Here is a 16,884-nt window from a genome sequence, read left to right as displayed (position 1 = left end):
GGAGGATATGCAACGGAGCTATATGAATATAAACCTGTAATGTCGACAGGGCCCCAGGTAGACAGACTGACAGTCAGATCGCTAGGTGTCGTCTCAACCATGAGATGCACGTAGTTGGTCGTAACGTTCGACAGCCCGGTAATACGGTATGAGGTGCGGTTCGAGAAAAGTCGGAAGAGTACTTTCCTTCACCTCTGTAGAATTAACGGGCGGATTAAGCGTATATTCCACAACGTCCAGTACATCTTGACGATTCATCTGCGCCAATGTGGTTTTCAGATCTTGTAGTCTGGCTCGTATGTGAAATCGACGCCATCTGTACAAAGATTTCAGAGCCTGGTCGGCGTGACTGTCGCGTGGGTAAGAACGGGTAATATCTTGTATATCGGCTTCAATATTCAGACGACCTCGAGGTGGAAGGAACGGCAATAGCGAATATAACGACGGCCAGTCTTTACTGATTTCTTCGGCCACTACATTACACGCCCGATCTAACAAATCTGAAGAAAATAATACATTAAGAAGTGAACTTTACACAGATCGGTATGTGCTCTGTCTTCTTTCGCCATACAATTTCAGTTTTCATGATCATACTGCATAACAGCCTTATGTTTTGAATCAGAGTTGCGTACGCATAACTTCATATATCATATACAATACGTTTTATGTTGACGACCCCTAAACTCATTGATCCCAGAAAACAAGCAAAAAACCAATGTGTGCTTCTCTTACCGTGCAATTTCAGTTTTCATGATCTCACACTAGATAAGTAAAAGTCTCCTAATTTTGAATCAAGAGTTTCGTTCGCATAATTTCATATAGACATTTATGGGGACTATGTTATTCTGTATGCAGTTATTACTCACTTATCTCGTGTTTATCCGAGGCTAATTTCGTCGAATGAGTTTTCATTTCGTATGGTATACCGTAGTGAATTTTCACCAGAACATCAGGCGACATTTTAAACAACGCCATCAGTTTAACGTGTTCTAACAACCGGGTTACTTTATCGAGTTCGTTTTCACAACGGCTCTTTTCGTCGCCCGTTTTCGACAAGCTTTGTTTCTCCAGCAACAGTTCATGATTTTTGTTCTCCAGGCAGTCTCGTTCGTTGTCGATCCAATCGAGTTTTTCCTTTACAAAAACCATACGCTTTTCGAGGGTTGGGAGACGATCCTTGAGGATTCTCATATCTTCGCGTATTTCGTCGAATTTCTCGCGAAGTTCGGCGCCGTCCGAACTGCCGATGTTTCTAATCAGTTCCTCTTTTTGAAATTTTCTTATGTCGATGTCGACTTTCGTTTCGGATATATATCGGATCAACATCTCTTCTTCGACGATCAGATTGTCCGCTTTTATTTTCAGTATTTTATCCTGTTTATCATTTTTCGAGCGTTGTGCGTCGATATTCTTAATTCGGTGTATCGCTTGAAAGTGGGCCTCTTGCGCGTCGCGGGTTTTCCTGGACAGCGCCGTCTTTTGTTTTTCCAAATCTTTGATATCGTGCGCCAGGAATTCCGGATAGTTTTCCTCCATTTTGATCCAGTCTTTCAGCGTATCGCACACTTCGCGGATAGTTTCGGAAACGTGCGTGAAAAGCGACAGGAAAGCGAATCGTTCTGATTCGGTCTTGGTGACGATTTTCTGCGCGGCGGCGCACAGGTGCATCGGGAAGACGGAATCGACCGCGAACTTCATAGCGAGACGACGAACGCTGTCTAGTTTCTGTTTCATCGACTCTTTCCAGTGAATCATACTCAACGAATAATGTTGACCGGTTTCGTAATCCGGGTCGTTTGCCATATCGTAGAACGACAGGCAAAACTTCTGCAAGAACATCATCACTTTATCGATAATACTGAGGCATTCCTCAAATTTATTGGGGACGAAATGTTTCACTTTTTTCGTCACTTCTTTCAGTTTCTCCAAATCGTCCGGATCGGCAGCGACGACCACGCCCGGTGTGTCGACTTGAACGAATATAGCATCGACTAATTTCGCAGACGATAGTTCCCGCAGATGTAAAGCCCGCGCCACGTCTTTTAGATGAGGAAGCCATTGTTTAATTTCCCGACATATATCCGGATACGGCCGACAATATTCCTTTTCGAGTATTCCTAACTTCGCTAATACATCATCTACAGCATTCTTCAACGTATCGATGACTATACCCAAATTACGAGGCGGGCTAGACTCCAATTCGCTGATGGCTATTCTTCTTCCCAAAACGCGCATTTTCCAATCTGTTAACGATACGATAAATGGTATAATGAATTGGTATATAATAATTCCGTCTGGAACTATGTGGTAAACCTAGTGCCAAACATCATCGCGCCAGATTGACGATTACACTTTATGACTATGAACTGTCGATATTGAACGGGAAATTTCAGTGACACCACCAGCAGCAGCGCGATTAGTTTCTCATAAATTATTCGTCCAAATAGTAATAATAATGATATATCCACAGGTCTGCGAGAGCAGATTCAATTATCAGTTCGACTCTGAATGTTGACGGCTATTAATAAACTAAACTGGATTCTTTCAGACCGATCTATACTAGAAAGTCCATTACATTCACAAACATGTCAACGAGACGTCAATCATAAAGACAAATACAGCGATAGTATTAAAGTCATATATTTAAGTATACGAATCGCCAATCTGTTTATACTAAATTGGCAGAGTTTTTATTAGATTTTCCTAACTTTGCGCCCCACGACTTTTTGAAATGTCACGTACCCACGATTTACTAGTCATGCGGACTGGTTCTATATAAAAATGCACGATATTTTCTTTTCTGTTATGTTGTAGGGAAAAGCGAGGAAAAAATGTATATATGAATATATACATATGCATTTTCGTTTTAACAAAGATTTTTAGATCGGTCCGAATTTCTGCCCGACACATCCCCAAATACAATAAGCCCGAACTATATTGAACTTACCTCTACAAAAGGAATAAGGTTGTGTTCTGTCCCAAGCAAGGTAATGAAGTTACTTTCACCGATAACGAGACCTAATTCTGATGTTCCTTCCTCGGATCAGGTGTAGATATAGTTACACGCTTCACTGAATGCTAACAAACAAGGAAAACGAACGGATCTATTGAACAAGAGCTTAATATTTTCCCAGTAGTTAACTATGGTTTCTATAAGACCTTAATTGCGGCTATTCTACGTATTCCTGAGAAACACGCCGCGATAATTGGTGCATTGAATTTTATCAAGTCAAGACAAAATTCGTTATTGACACGTCTTGGGTTGGTAAAGCGTAAAAAAGAAAAGCCACGAAAGCCAGAAAAAACAAAATCGTAATTGTTGATGAATATTCTATTATTATTATAATTATTATTTCATGATTATTAATAAATTTATGAGTAAATACATTTCTAGTTATAAAATTTGACTAAAAGCTATATTTGATAACAGACATTAATGCAATTTTATTGCAGAGACAAATTAAGTATCGATCTTGGCCAAAATATTGAAAAATACTTTCTCGATTTTTATCACAATATGAATTCCCATGGTCGATTGGCACCATGTATAAATGTATGTTGGTTTGAAATGCGTAGAATCAACTGTTAAATCTACGATGAAGCCATGTCTCAAAGACGTTACCACCAATAGCGAATATTCTCTGCAGAACAGGGAACAGGATATCCGACCAGGCAAAACTAATGAATCTCCGTGGTTGAAACCAACCTGCAAATATACATGTCCACAATTCATACTCATGCAACTCAATATTTCGAGCCAAATAAAGGAAGTTCAAGAGGAATTCGGCCCTGGAAATCAATCCAAAGGATTTCCGATCAAAACACCTATTTATGAGTTATTTATGTTTGTGTCGCTGCAGTGGAGGCTGTTACATACATATATAAATACAAATATCCTCCACTGCAGCGTACACGAACTCTCAACATACCACTTTCTGAAGGAATCATTTGTTTTCCGCTAGTGTCTTCTTCACTCTGTGTAACAACAGTGTTCTCACACGCAGCTGGTTCTGCATTAGTGCATGCAGCTGGAATATCAGAATCGCCGTTGATCTTCACCTCGTGAACAGAGGCACTGGAATCTTTACTAAACACACAATATTTCAAACATTCAGTAATAGGAATTGAGACAAGTCAACATCAAGATTTGGAGTAGGGTGTTCTATATTACCTTAATAAAACACTATCAGAATTGTCTATCTCGTTCTGGCCTGATGTCACTTGTATAGCGCTTCTACCTACAAGTAACTTACATGTATAAATCATGTAATAAATAGAAGCAAGTCATTAAAAAGATTCGCTTGCTTCTTCAACTTCTGAAAAAATAGCATTTATTACCTGGGATGGGATAGGGTATTTTTATCCGAGTATTCCCGCCGTTTCCTGAGTGATTATCTGTAAAAAACCCCAAATCGAATAGTTCCACTTGAGTGAAATGACCCATAATCATATGTTCCATCATTAGTTATTTTCAATAGCAAAGGCTTACTAATTTTGGCAGTGTCTGGTCTGGGAACAACTTCATCCTTGGGTTCACTTTCAGCTACATTTTCAGGGTCATCGGCAGCTTGTGCACCAGGATCTAGTTTTTCTCCAGTCTCTTCAATCGGATGACTTTCTGCAATGTATTTACGAATATCCTGTATCTGGTACATTTGAACAATTAACTTTGAAACCAGGGCTGGGTTTCATAGATGTGGAAGAAAAATAGTCCCTGGGAATATTTTGAAATTTATCAGTTATTACCATGGTTTCTAATTTTTACTATGGTGGTTGTCACCCAGATAGGGACAACTTTGATACTCAGTCTATGGAACTGGGCCCAGGGGCAGAAATGATTATTCTTTCTTTACCTTTTTCAAGTAACTTATCAAGCTTTTCGGTGATGTGGTTGATATTATCGTCGCCATATATAATACGTTTCATATTAAACTCACTGGGAACATCTTCACAAGGTAACCCTAGAATAGTTATTGCAATAAACCTGTCGCTTTTCTTCTGGTCTAAAAGTTCCTTGAATGTCGACTGTTGGGTAAATACATGCCAACCACTCTCCATAAATCCCGGACTAAGAAGGAATATCAAATATTCCGATGCATCCAACACACGTTTTGTTTCATTGAAAAAATTTCCACCTAAATTGAACAGATAAATAAAGTGGAATTAAACAAATAGAAACAGTTCACACGCCGACAGGTTAACGAACGTTCCTGGGCACATTGCATCACACCAAGGGGCTCGTCACTTAGTCTCCATACCAGATGTTGTTAGGGACCCAGGGAAAAATGGCTGGATACTAGACTCCTTGTCACTTAGATTTACTTGATCAGTATCCTATGTACACCCTATATAGTGTGTGTTACTAGCGCAGCACCAGTACCTACCCTACTTTAAAGGTGCTGGTGCTACGGAAGAGTTTTTTGAACACTCGGTTTTGTGAGGAGCCCGTGTAGCGAGTCCATGGAACAGTGGGCAGCTGTTAAGTGAGTGGGGCAGGATCCATCCATAGGGGCTTGTATTTGAAGTTTGGGGGAGAACTGTAGCCTAGATCATCCTAGTTAGTTACCTAATCGTTGGTGGTAAGCTTTTTATAATCGGATGGGCTTATACCAACGTGAAAATATCCGATCGTGAAACTGAACCACAGACAGGTTACTGACTAAGATCATCCAGTAGGTCTAGGGAAGTAGGTAGGTCCCAGAAGTACCAGGGATACGAGTTATCACTACCTAATCAGGGATACTGGACGATCTAAGCTACAGTTCCAAGTCACCCCCAATCTTCAAATACAAGGCCCTCGACCCTATCTAAGAGGGATGATAGACGAGGGTGCTGATGTCAATGCAATGACAAAGTAATCAGTTAGGCCTTAGGGACCAGAAGAGAGGAGGTGAGATCATGGAGTGAAACTAGGCCCTAATACATGCATATTATCATATGAAGTGTTAGTTAGTTACCTAATCGTTGGTGGTAAGCTTTTTATAATCGGATGAGCTTTGAAAGTATCCGATCGTAAAACTAAACCACAGACGACAGGTTACTGACTAATGAAGTGTGAAATGAAAACGAAAGTAAAATTCTAAGAATTGAATTGTTTACCAGGCAAAAAATCATATTCAGGATTGTAGACATTGAAACCTTTTTCTAGGAAATAAACCGTCAATTGTCTAGCTATTTCAGTAGACTTCACTCTGTCATCGGGTTGCTTTCTATCTTCATTATACCATAAACTAATGTCATATTCAGAGGAGGGATCCATGTTTTTCACGGGAATAAATATTAATTTAATTGTATCGTGCAATTCAATACAATTATGGAATAATCATTACAGCCAGTTTCAAACAAATTCACGAAAAATAATTTATTACAGCTACTATCAAACAAATTAACGAATATTTACGCACGCGCATTGACGTATTTTTCTACACTTCCTGCATAATATATTGGGGGGTACCCTTCTTACAGAACTGAGACCCATCTGACTTTAGGCTGTCGTTAATACGAAGTGTTGAAGAGTGTAGATTATTCGAGATGAATTCAGCAGCTGTACCGACCCAACTGGATGATGTACAAGGCGATGGTCGCTGGTTAAGTGTGGTAAGTAACGGAATTTTCCTTCCTTGCGACGACCGACGCGACAGTACTCTATATAGACACTGGTACCATCAGTATCATCACAGTACGACAGTATCACTACTGGCGCTGCCACTGGACTGGATTGAAAGGCGAGATATTTTTGCCTTCTATCACCTGTGAAAAAGCCCTGTTTCTGTAATTGTTGATCATTTAGACAGGTACTTAGATACATACTGTCTGTGTGGGTCAAAATCCTTTTGTGTCAAGTCCCTGTGATTGTGAACGTGTATAATTTTTTTAAAGTCTAACTGCAGTTGATTAGGTCTCATTTCCACTGCATACCGCTAGTGTTATTAAAGAAACGCCGTGGCTGTGGTTATGAGAGTCCGTAAACGGAGTGCGATAGCTGCTGATTACGGGAGTTAGTAGTTAGCGCATGCGCAATACACTAGAATTCTGACTCGCAATATTGGGATTCGAATCCAAAGCAAAAGTTTCTAGCGATAGTCTAGTGCTTTACCCACTGAGCCACAGCACACGACTGGAATACTCGACGAAAGTCAATCTATATAAAGCCTCACCTTACCCTAACGCTATTCCTTCACGTATGCGCGTACGTAGATATAGTGCAGACTCCCGCAAACGTAGACAGTTTGTTAAATAAAAGTGTTATGGTTAGGTACATAACCATTAGTACATAGTAGGGACACCTAAACTAGTCGCTGCGAACATTTTTCCTACGTGCATGGATCGTGTCGTTTTAAACTTGTCTTGTTGTTAACATGGATAATGTTGTTTACTACTGTCTGCAGAGTATGATTCGTCATACATTCCTGAGGAGTGATGATTTGATCAACGCATTAATTTACAATCTTTATTTCTTTATAGCACAAACGCTACGTGTCTGAAGTGAGAGACAGTGAACCAGATGTTTTACTTATCGGTGATTCCTACATCCAGCAACTAGCGCAAACCAGGGTAAATACTGTTTCCTTTGTTCCAAGCCCAGTTAAGTCAGGCAATGACTGTAGTCTAGATGTCCTCCCTTTCCGTCTAGCTTTGAATCTATTTCATTTGATAATGAATTGCTAACCTGTAACTGTGCGCCGTATCAATTACAGGTATGGAGTAAATACTTTGAGCCGTTACATTGTTTGAATTTCGGTATAAATGGTGATAAGACGCAGCATGTTTTATGGCGCGTTCAACACGGAGAATTGGAGCAGATCAGTCCAAAGGTTCGTACGGTGTAGAGGTTTTATAACCGGGTTGTTCATTCAAATAAGGCAGGTGACATTCAGGAACGGAATTTTTGAAAATTGAGCGGATAGAGCAGTATTTGAACCCGGGCCAGCATATTCCTAGCACAGCGTCTTTCCACTAAAGGCTCGTTGAATTTTATTGAATGTTTTAACTAAGTGTAGTATGTCGGCAAAGTAATGTTTACTAATATAATGCCACATCAGCTAACTATCCAATAATCTAGGAAATACAAGCAGTAACTGTTTGTTTTGTAGGTGGTTGTTGTTTGCACTGGGACCAATAATTATGAACACACTGCTGAAGAAGTTGTCGATGGAATTCTGGAAATTGTGAAAGCAATCGGAGAAAAACAACGTTCAGCTCAAATAATTGTCATGGTAAATACAACCAGTACATTGCCTTACAATAGACTCTTACTTACAAGGGCTAGTTGGTCTAAAGTTCGTTGAAGTTTTAAACGACTATCCGATCAGCAGCATCGCTGAGGCTAATTCACAAATAGGCCTAGCTATGAAGTAGATAGATAAAACGTGACTTCTGATTGCCTAAAATAACATCCCCTGATAAGCTGCATCTACCCGTATATTTGGTCTAATCAGACAGGCTTTTGTGCCATGGCAAAAACTGTCAATAATGTGAAGTCGTCAAGTTTGAATTCCCTGCAGAGGGAAGACGACCATTTTTGAGTTAAGCTATGTTAACTGTAGTAGTATAGGGCTTGTTTTAGCTTATTTCTTTTTCCATCTTAATTCAAAAATGTTTTGCTCGAACTTTTCAGTCTTTGCCGCCGCGCGGTCAGTTTCCGAATCCTCTTCGAGTGAAAAATGCGAAAATAAATTCAATGCTGGCGAATAAACTATCGAATCAGGCGAACGCGCAGTTCTTGAACGTCGAAGCCGAGACGTTCGTGAACGCCGACGGCGAGATCAACCATCGCGACATGTACGATTATCTACACCTTACCGAGCAAGGTTACCAGAAACTGTGCGAGCCGTTAGTCGAGGAAATACAGAACCTAACGAAAACATTCGTCAAGTGCGAAAGCGTCGACGATGGCGATAATTAATGATAATTGAAAACGCGCGAAACGCGAATGTCTAGAAATCTCAATTTATTATCGATACTTTAATACAGTCAAACTCACTTAGTTCATCGTTAGATGAGCTGTTTCCAATTCGATCTTACAGTAGACTCTGTTTAGCCTCTGATTATCACCTGCCTCGGACAATATATCACAGATTTTCTGGCTCAAATGCATCATAATAACAAACCATCCTGTCGTGGGTTTGCGTTTTTTGGAGAGAATTTATGATATTAGCCCTGTGAGATCTGAGGCGATTTGAGTGTAAATCTTTATATGGAGTCATTAACATAACGAGGGTCTTGCACTGACAGCATAAGTGAGTTTGACTGTAATCAGTGTAGTTTGCACGTCAAAATCTCTAACAAATAAATGAATGAATGAATGAAAGCCTCTTCGATAGTGACAATCGCTGACGTATGTAGTAGTGTATTACATCGTACGCACTGTATCAAAAATAGACCAGTTAATGGTTGTAGGTAAAAAGCACCCAAGGAAAAAATTCTGTGTGGAGGAAATACCAATAGTCCATGGAAGAAATACGGTAATTGTGGTATTCCCTTCTTGTTAACTTCGCGTCTTGAATGGATATTAGTGAGGGATTTTTACATGATGATTTCTTCCATGTCCGAATTTTACCTAAGGGTCTTTTACTGCGCACCATCGCATTGTATACAGTAGATTCCGAAACCATAACCGAGTCGAGAATTGGCGAAGTCGAAATACTCGTAGAAAAATCACTAAATTTTGAGCAACTTTTGAGTTAATCAAGTGAAGAGAAGTCTACTTGTTTAACGCATCATTACAGTTTAATAATCTGATGTTTCAATTATCTTATGATCGTGAAATAGATGTACCCCGTCGGTATGTGATCTAAAAAATAATGTGCTCGATATTGTCAAATTGGTGTCATCATAAATACCGCGTAGGCCTCCTAAATTGATAAGTTAGTACATGTACATGTATTACAATTATCTATCCTTGTGATTCAGAGGTCCTACAATACTACTTATTACATGTAGAATGAATGTGGTTGTAGTTATTTTAGATGATTTACGGTAATGTTAACCTCTACGCTTTCAACTTAATGTCCATGCATATTGTGATACATATATATATATACGATAAAATTTAAATTTAATGCACTCACATATGTTGGCCATCTGCATGTACCGGTTTAGGGAGACTGGTATTACTCACTATTGCGAGCTTTGCGTATGATCTGCTAGATCAATGCATCTCTGAGGCAGTTTGTAAAGTGTGGGTGTAAAATCGGCTACTTCTAAGCTTGAAAATATGCAAAATTTTGCATTCATGCTGGTACATTATAGCCTTTCTAGAAATAACGTATGATAAAAGATTCGTATGTTGTTGTTCTCGTGCATGATATTAAACCCTTAACGTATGACTGCAGCCCTATCTGGATTGAATGTAGCTTGGCAAAATGTTCCGTATTGTAAGTAATGAATATAGTAAAGCTAACTATGGATATATCATTGAATGACTGATACGTTCGTTCCTCATTATATCAGGCTGTAGCATAGAAATATCAAGCTAATGATGATAAAGGATGTAAGAGCGAATATATCCATAGTTTATTGCATTGTGTGACATTAAGTAATGTTACGTTATAATTTTAGCCCTGACTTCAGAGAAGCTTGAATGAAAAGTTGCTGGCCAGAAAACATTACTGCAGGTGTTATTGTATCATATGTTTTTGAAAAGCTTTCAGATTGTGATTAAGTTGAACATTCCTGTTGCGCGAAAATTCATTATCTTGATAAAGAGGTTTTGTTGTATTAGAGTAGGCATGGTGTGGTATAGCCCTAGGCTTAAACAGAGTTTTAGGTAATAAGGTATCGGTCATTCTTGCGTGCGATGAATGTCTTTCTTTGCGGCCAATACGATAGGTTTAGCCGCGATTCAGATTTTGTACATTTCGTTGAAAACGGAATAATTACTTATGTATTAATACGTCATATAGACCTTCGAAATCATCGTGTAAATATTCATGGGAAAAAATACTTTTCGTTTCATTTACATTAAAATCATTTTGTTTGTAGTCGCGTTTTCAGATTATTTTTGCATTTGTATCATCGTAAAATGAACTCGATGGACATCGAGGACGGGAAATATGTGGTGCGCATTTCTCGGATGGTCTCTCGTTTAAAAAACCGAGGCCGCTGAGACTTCAATTGATATTGAATTAAAAGCAGGTTAATCGATGATTTTTCGTTTATTATAAATATTTAGTCATCGCGACGCACGTCACTGTATTTATTTTCTTTTTTCTTCGTGTAAAGTTCATCTTAATTTATGCCCTTTTACGTACGTATACATTATTTTCATTATGTAAATTGCTGCATCTTCTACTTTTTGGGGGATATGTTTCTTGTTGTCGACGTGTGGTGGCCGCAGGCTTGTGTCACATAATGTACAACATTATTACTGCTCTGTCGATGTATATAAGTATATCTATATATATAAAATAAATGACAAATTACTTACTGAAATTCTCATCCTTTTATCACATCGGACATTATGTCAGGGACCCTGGGAAAAATGGCTGGATACTAGACCCCTCGTCACTTAGATTTACTTAACAGTATCCTACGTACATCCTATATAGTGGGTGTTCCTAGCGCAGCACCAGTACCTACCCTACTTTAACACAACAGGTACTGGTGCTGCGGAAATCACATCACAAGTCCAAACTTGTCAAGATAGCTGACGTTAAATTTCCTAGGTCAAGTGGATACTTCTCACATTCTTTGCCAAAAAAGTCCTGAACTATTTCCTTCCTTCTTAGCATTGAGCGTCGATCAGGAGACTTTGTATCTTGTTGGACAGCTTGACCTCGATATCATCCAGATTTAGTGAATAACAAATAATTAGGATAAAGAGACATGCATATTTATTGCATAAATCAAAAACAAAATACTAAAGGACATTCCTACTCAAACAAGTTGATATTGAACATAGATAACAATGAAAACTGAACAAAAACCTATTAGATTAATCATCGATGGATTACTGCAAACATAAAAACAGACACAGAAAAGTAAAGTATACTGTTAATCATCATTATCTATCGTTTATCTATATATGCAGAATAGAATACCGGTATTGTTTATAAGAATAGCACCATTATATAATACGATAAAAAAACAAGTCCAGTATACAGTTGAACTTAATCCACAGCAGGTGGCAGATCACTGAGTGTTAAGAGAGGGGAACTGTATCATAATCTTATCAAATGTCAAAGTCCTAAGCTGCGCGTGAATTCACTAAATACCGGGGTAACTGAAATTTCTCGCTATTTTTTCGCTTATAAAATAAAACACTTCGTCTAAATGCATCCATTTTTCTACAGTCAGTCGTCGGTCATCAGCAGTAGTTAACGGCGAATGTTATTTCTCGCGCGAAGAGGACCGATAGTTGAGACTTGCATCCTCCTGATCTCATAGTTCGTTCTCTTAACGTTTGCGACTGATCTTTTTCGATTTGTCATTAGTGACGTCGGGAGGAGGAGGGTTCGCTGACATGTGTCGATTGTACAAACTGAAAAATAATAGATCATTTTTGTTGACGATATCTGTATCTTCAACTTTTGCCAATATCAATATTAACCATCCTCCCCCGGTAGGGATTCGAACCCGATGGCATCGAGATTGCCGCGGTACGAAGCCCTACCACACTAGAGCGAGTGCGCAGATTAGGTGATGTCATTATCAGCAAATCAGATATCCCGTCTTATTTTAGCATAGGTTTTCCCGTTTATAGTTCTTCCGTGAAATTTAACTCAGCGATTATACAACGAGCATTCTGATTGGTGCTGCAAGATTTCGTGCGGCCCAGCTGCGCATGTACCTGCACAACCAGTCTACTGTGGCAGGGGTTCGTGCCGTGGCTGAGTGTAGCGATGCCATCGGGTTCGAATCCCTGCTGAGGGAGGATGACATTAACTCTTGTGCTTGGTAACAATCAGTATGAGTCGGGTAAGGTTAACATTGGGGTAAACGGCACCAAGTACTAGATAGTCGATTCAGGGTTTGTAGCAATCAGACTGAGGCATAGTCAAAAGTCAGCACATTTTCCTGAAGACTAAGACAATTTTCCGGTATATTTCATGAAGGCACATATTTACATACATCAGTCCAAAACAGAATTTGTTGGTAGAAATATTTTCTGCGATGACGTTGAATCCAAAAGGTACTTTTCAGCACTTCGAAGATTTTACCTGAAAAACTTTTCAGACTGGCTACAAAACCTGAGATTTAGCTGATCGAAAGGCACTTACTATTTGTACATGTCAGATCTGAGGAAATCGTAGACATGCGACACTCCTAGTTTAAACTGATCAGCGATAGGCGTTACCCATGGATTATTCTCACCGCGAAAAACTTGCTTCGATCCGACCAAGTCCAGGTTACCTACATAACAGTGAGTACGAAATGTAAACAAAATTCTAACATTAAAAGGGATTTTGGCAAACAGGGGTCAGTTGTTCAAACGTTTGTCGAATGTTAACCGACAGATTTTTGGTAGAGAGTTGAATGATCAATAAAGCCACAATAGAATCACAAAATTCATCCTTGAAAATCAAGTATTTCAATACGACTGATTTCGCCGAATCACTTTTTCCTCACCCGGTATAACACATGATATGAAATATTCAAAACTAATGTTTATTTCATATATTATACCTGATGAGGCTGAAATGACTCGATCGTGCTGTAATATACTATACAAGGATGAATTTTCTTAGTTGTGATCGTGTTGTAATTGCTGACATGGTAAAGATTTACACTGCATTGTACCTTTTGGATTATAACCTAAATTTTTTTCATATTCATACTGACCTAATTCAGGAGGGAGCACCGTCAATCGATTGCCTTGAATGTGAAGTTCTTTCAATCGAGACAAATCGCCCAATTCTTTCGGTATATCTATTAGATCATTATCCCTCAAAACCAACTGAAAAAAAAACATTATGAAAACTACAACATTTTACAGGATTTACGACAAATGAAAATGAGATTTGAATATTTACGATTTGTAGATGCTTCAGGAGTCCGAAATGTGGGGGAAGACGAACAAAATCATTGTCACCCATATACAGGACACGTAGTGTATCTGAAAAATAATCAGATATTAGCTACATAGGAAACATTCATCTATATTTCAGATATCTATGTAACTCTCTTTTTATAGTAGTTTTACCTCCTAAACAGAAGAAATTAGCCGGTAGACTATCTTCACTCAGGTTGTTGTATGTTAGATCCAATACCTCCAACGAAGGAAAAGCGCCGAATCCACGCGGAAGTAAATCAAGACGATTCATTCTACAGAGAAAGTCGATATCAAATAAAGACTCAGTAGATCACAATGTGATGAAACCGTAAAATTCCACAATAGTTAAATCAGTAAAAGGTTTATTAAGATATAAGAAATATTTCAGGTGGTTCCTAACACCCTGCTTAAGTCTAAATGAGACTTATTAGACTGAAGAAGGGTGACACGAACCGCCTGAAATATTTCTTACATTTTGATAAACTGTTTAATCATCGAACAATTGTGAGATTTTAGAATAATATCAAATGAAATTTGCCAATGAACCTGATAAAAAACAACTTACCCAACACTGAGAATCTTCAGCTTTGGTAGTGTGCTGATTGAAGAAGGAAGCTCCTAGAATAGCAAAGATAACATAGCATATAAACTGTCTATTGTTCAATTGCACCTTAAATTTCAGGAATTAGAATTATTGTGGTTTTTTTTTTACAAAATAAGATGTTTTACAAAAGCAATATCTATGTTTAAAGACTGACCTCGATATGGTTGTTGAACAAATTCAGAATTTCCAAGTTGATTAGGTCAGCTATCCGAGGAGGTATGACTGGAAATTATCAAAATAATCAACCTAATTGGTTCTTATAGTCACAGGGGATTCGTAGTTGAAGTTTGGGGGTGAAGTGTTGTAGTTCAACCAATAGGCCTATCCCAATACACTTTTACAGACATTAGAACCAGGGATACTGGATGACCTAAGCTACATTTCACCCCCAAACTTCAACTATAAGCCCCGCCCCCTTGAAAGTGAGAGATTATTGAAAGAAAGACATGGTTCACTACTCGAAATGAATAATTTACTAAAAAAACTTACCAACAATCTTATTATGACTCAAGCTCAGTCTGGTTATTTGCTGTAAACTCACTGAAATTTCAAGAATAGAAATCGTAAAAAAGACCAAGGACAGGACAGCTGCCATAGTAAAAAGGACAAAGCCATAGACAGAGTCTCAGTAATCAGTAGTTAGGCCTAGGCCTAGGGTAGACGGATGTGATCAGTCAGACAATTTTAATCAAAATAAAGTAAGGACTCACGAATTCCTGGTACATCAAGGATGTTCACTATAGCCTTATCTACTAAATCTACTTCAGTTCCATTGTGTTCTTTCACCTCGTCGATAATTTTCTTTATTTTAGACATTTTATGGTACGATTTTGATCAAAAAACTCCAAAAACTGACAATTTTTCCTTTTACTTCCTGGTTTTTACTCGCATGCCACAGTAGGAATGTCAAGCTGGGTGCTGCCCCTAAAAATAGCGTTAACGGCGAATATGCGAACTAACTTGTTGCTCACTTGCCACAGGAGGAATATTGTGCAGTCCTGTTAGTTCACATGTTAACCGCTTATGACATATGTAGGGGCAGCACTGAACAGTTATGATCTGACACCAATCTAGCGGCGGGATGGAATCCACTCAATTCTAAAAACCAACGAATCATTTATTGGATATCCTTTTATTCCCATAGATATTTTCCATTCATAAGATAAAGTTATACAGCATAATTCTGACAGTAATCACATAGATTTTCGTCCGTGGTATCTTAGTCGACTTAGACTGAATCCGCCATTCCCCAACAAATCAGTGGACCGACCATGTATTTTGCTGCCTCGTCCGGTTGTGAACCTGAGAAATAAAAGTACAAATGAAATTCGATACATGTCAGTTGATGAAATGCTTATGAAGATGCAATCTTTTTCACAGATTTTTAGATTTAAGACTTGTCTGCGGTTTAAAGCACTGGAGTCGTTCACGGAACTGGATGTTACATACCCGTGTCTCCGATACATATCTTAGAAATAGGCAAATCTTCCTTGACCCTTACATAACCGGCATCTTCTCTCCAAACTTTGTCATTTTTATCGCAGTTACATTTCAATTGCGGCTCGATACAAGTCGAATTAACGGCACACGCACAGTCAGTACCGCCAGGTGTTCCTCCCCAGTAAAACCTTTCAAATAATAAATCGTTTTTAATCTTGTTGTTCTGCCGTTATCAGCTAGAAAATCTAAGTGACACACGTACCTCTCCTCTGAATTGTGATTGATCCAGTAGGTCATCTTTTTGTGCCATTGTATGATCCGATCGTTACTGATTGCGGCGCTTTTGCAGCGAAGCGACAGATACTGCTTACATTGATCAGACGATGTAACGAGATCGACGAGCGGGGAAATCACCTGCGAATCATATACCAGCGTCCTTCTATATTCACACGAGCCTTCGTAACCAGTTACAGACGAGTAATTCACTCGATTGTGGTCTGAAATATTCAAGGAAATATGAAAGTCATTAACGCAAATGACTCTGGCCGAACCATCATCTACCCCCAGTAAGTTCACGCCGTACTTCTATGTTCAAACTTAGAGAAAATTCCTTACTTACGAAGCACTCGTAACTAGTGTCCGCCCATATGTTACACGAGAAACATGATTGCGGGTGTTTCGTGAATACGATTCCAGAGACCTGTATCCTGGGTGTATGTTACTTACAAACGAATGTGACTCCGATACCGTCTTCGGCCTCCATGTCGCAATACGCGCGAAACGGTTCAAATCCCGTGGGTCCGTCGGGATCGATCGTTACCCAGTTGCTTTCCCGAAGTCCTCTTTG

General features: G+C 39.0%; 4 protein-coding genes across 6 annotated transcripts; 1 reads left to right on the top strand and 3 right to left on the bottom strand.

The window, feature by feature from the left end:
- Positions 1 to 93: 93 nt before the first annotated feature.
- LOC141907209 (uncharacterized) lies at positions 94 to 2,059 on the bottom strand. Its single transcript, XM_074796790.1, has 3 exons — positions 2,038 to 2,059; positions 867 to 1,970; positions 94 to 500 (listed from the first exon to the last, which is right to left on the bottom strand). The coding sequence occupies exons 1-3, from the start codon at positions 2,057 to 2,059 to the stop codon at positions 94 to 96; spliced, it is 1,533 nt and encodes a 510-aa protein (XP_074652891.1).
- Positions 2,060 to 3,401: 1,342 nt separating this feature from the next.
- Positions 3,402 to 6,261, bottom strand: LOC141907652 (uncharacterized). 2 transcript variants are annotated; one of them, XM_074797366.1, is made up of 7 exons: positions 6,100 to 6,261; positions 4,854 to 5,135; positions 4,490 to 4,618; positions 4,339 to 4,395; positions 4,172 to 4,238; positions 3,930 to 4,087; positions 3,402 to 3,706 (listed from the first exon to the last, which is right to left on the bottom strand). In XM_074797366.1, the coding sequence occupies exons 1-7, from the start codon at positions 6,257 to 6,259 to the stop codon at positions 3,579 to 3,581; spliced, it is 981 nt and encodes a 326-aa protein (XP_074653467.1). In that variant the 5' UTR covers positions 6,260 to 6,261; the 3' UTR covers positions 3,402 to 3,578. The 2 variants fall into 2 exon arrangements, with proteins under 2 accessions (XP_074653467.1, XP_074653468.1); XM_074797367.1 differs by lacking the exon at positions 6,100 to 6,261 and adding an exon at positions 5,958 to 6,044.
- Positions 6,262 to 6,419: 158 nt separating this feature from the next.
- Positions 6,420 to 11,409, top strand: LOC141907657 (platelet-activating factor acetylhydrolase IB subunit alpha2-like). 2 transcript variants are annotated; one of them, XM_074797376.1, is made up of 6 exons: positions 6,420 to 6,597; positions 7,465 to 7,554; positions 7,698 to 7,814; positions 8,094 to 8,216; positions 8,618 to 8,715; positions 8,755 to 11,409. In XM_074797376.1, exons 1-6 carry the CDS (start codon positions 6,532 to 6,534, stop codon positions 8,903 to 8,905), a joined length of 645 nt encoding a protein of 214 aa, XP_074653477.1. In that variant the 5' UTR covers positions 6,420 to 6,531; the 3' UTR covers positions 8,906 to 11,409. The 2 variants fall into 2 exon arrangements, with proteins under 2 accessions (XP_074653477.1, XP_074653476.1); XM_074797375.1 differs by having other exon boundaries at positions 8,618 to 11,409.
- Positions 11,410 to 11,845: 436 nt separating this feature from the next.
- Positions 11,846 to 15,515, bottom strand: LOC141907656 (ras suppressor protein 1-like). The gene is made up of 9 exons (XM_074797373.1): positions 15,308 to 15,515; positions 15,087 to 15,137; positions 14,752 to 14,819; positions 14,559 to 14,611; positions 14,144 to 14,265; positions 13,974 to 14,056; positions 13,783 to 13,897; positions 13,221 to 13,353; positions 11,846 to 12,481 (listed from the first exon to the last, which is right to left on the bottom strand). Exons 1-9 carry the CDS (start codon positions 15,411 to 15,413, stop codon positions 12,397 to 12,399), a joined length of 816 nt encoding a protein of 271 aa, XP_074653474.1. The 5' UTR covers positions 15,414 to 15,515; the 3' UTR covers positions 11,846 to 12,396.
- Positions 15,516 to 16,884: the final 1,369 nt, after the last annotated feature.

The sequence above is a fragment of the Tubulanus polymorphus genome, chromosome 6 (genome assembly GCF_964204645.1).
Source record: "Tubulanus polymorphus chromosome 6, tnTubPoly1.2, whole genome shotgun sequence".
Taxonomy (NCBI): Eukaryota; Metazoa; Nemertea; class Palaeonemertea; order Tubulaniformes; family Tubulanidae; genus Tubulanus; species Tubulanus polymorphus.
Note: the sequence above shows the minus strand (reverse complement) of the source record. Positions and strands in the feature narration are given on the sequence as shown.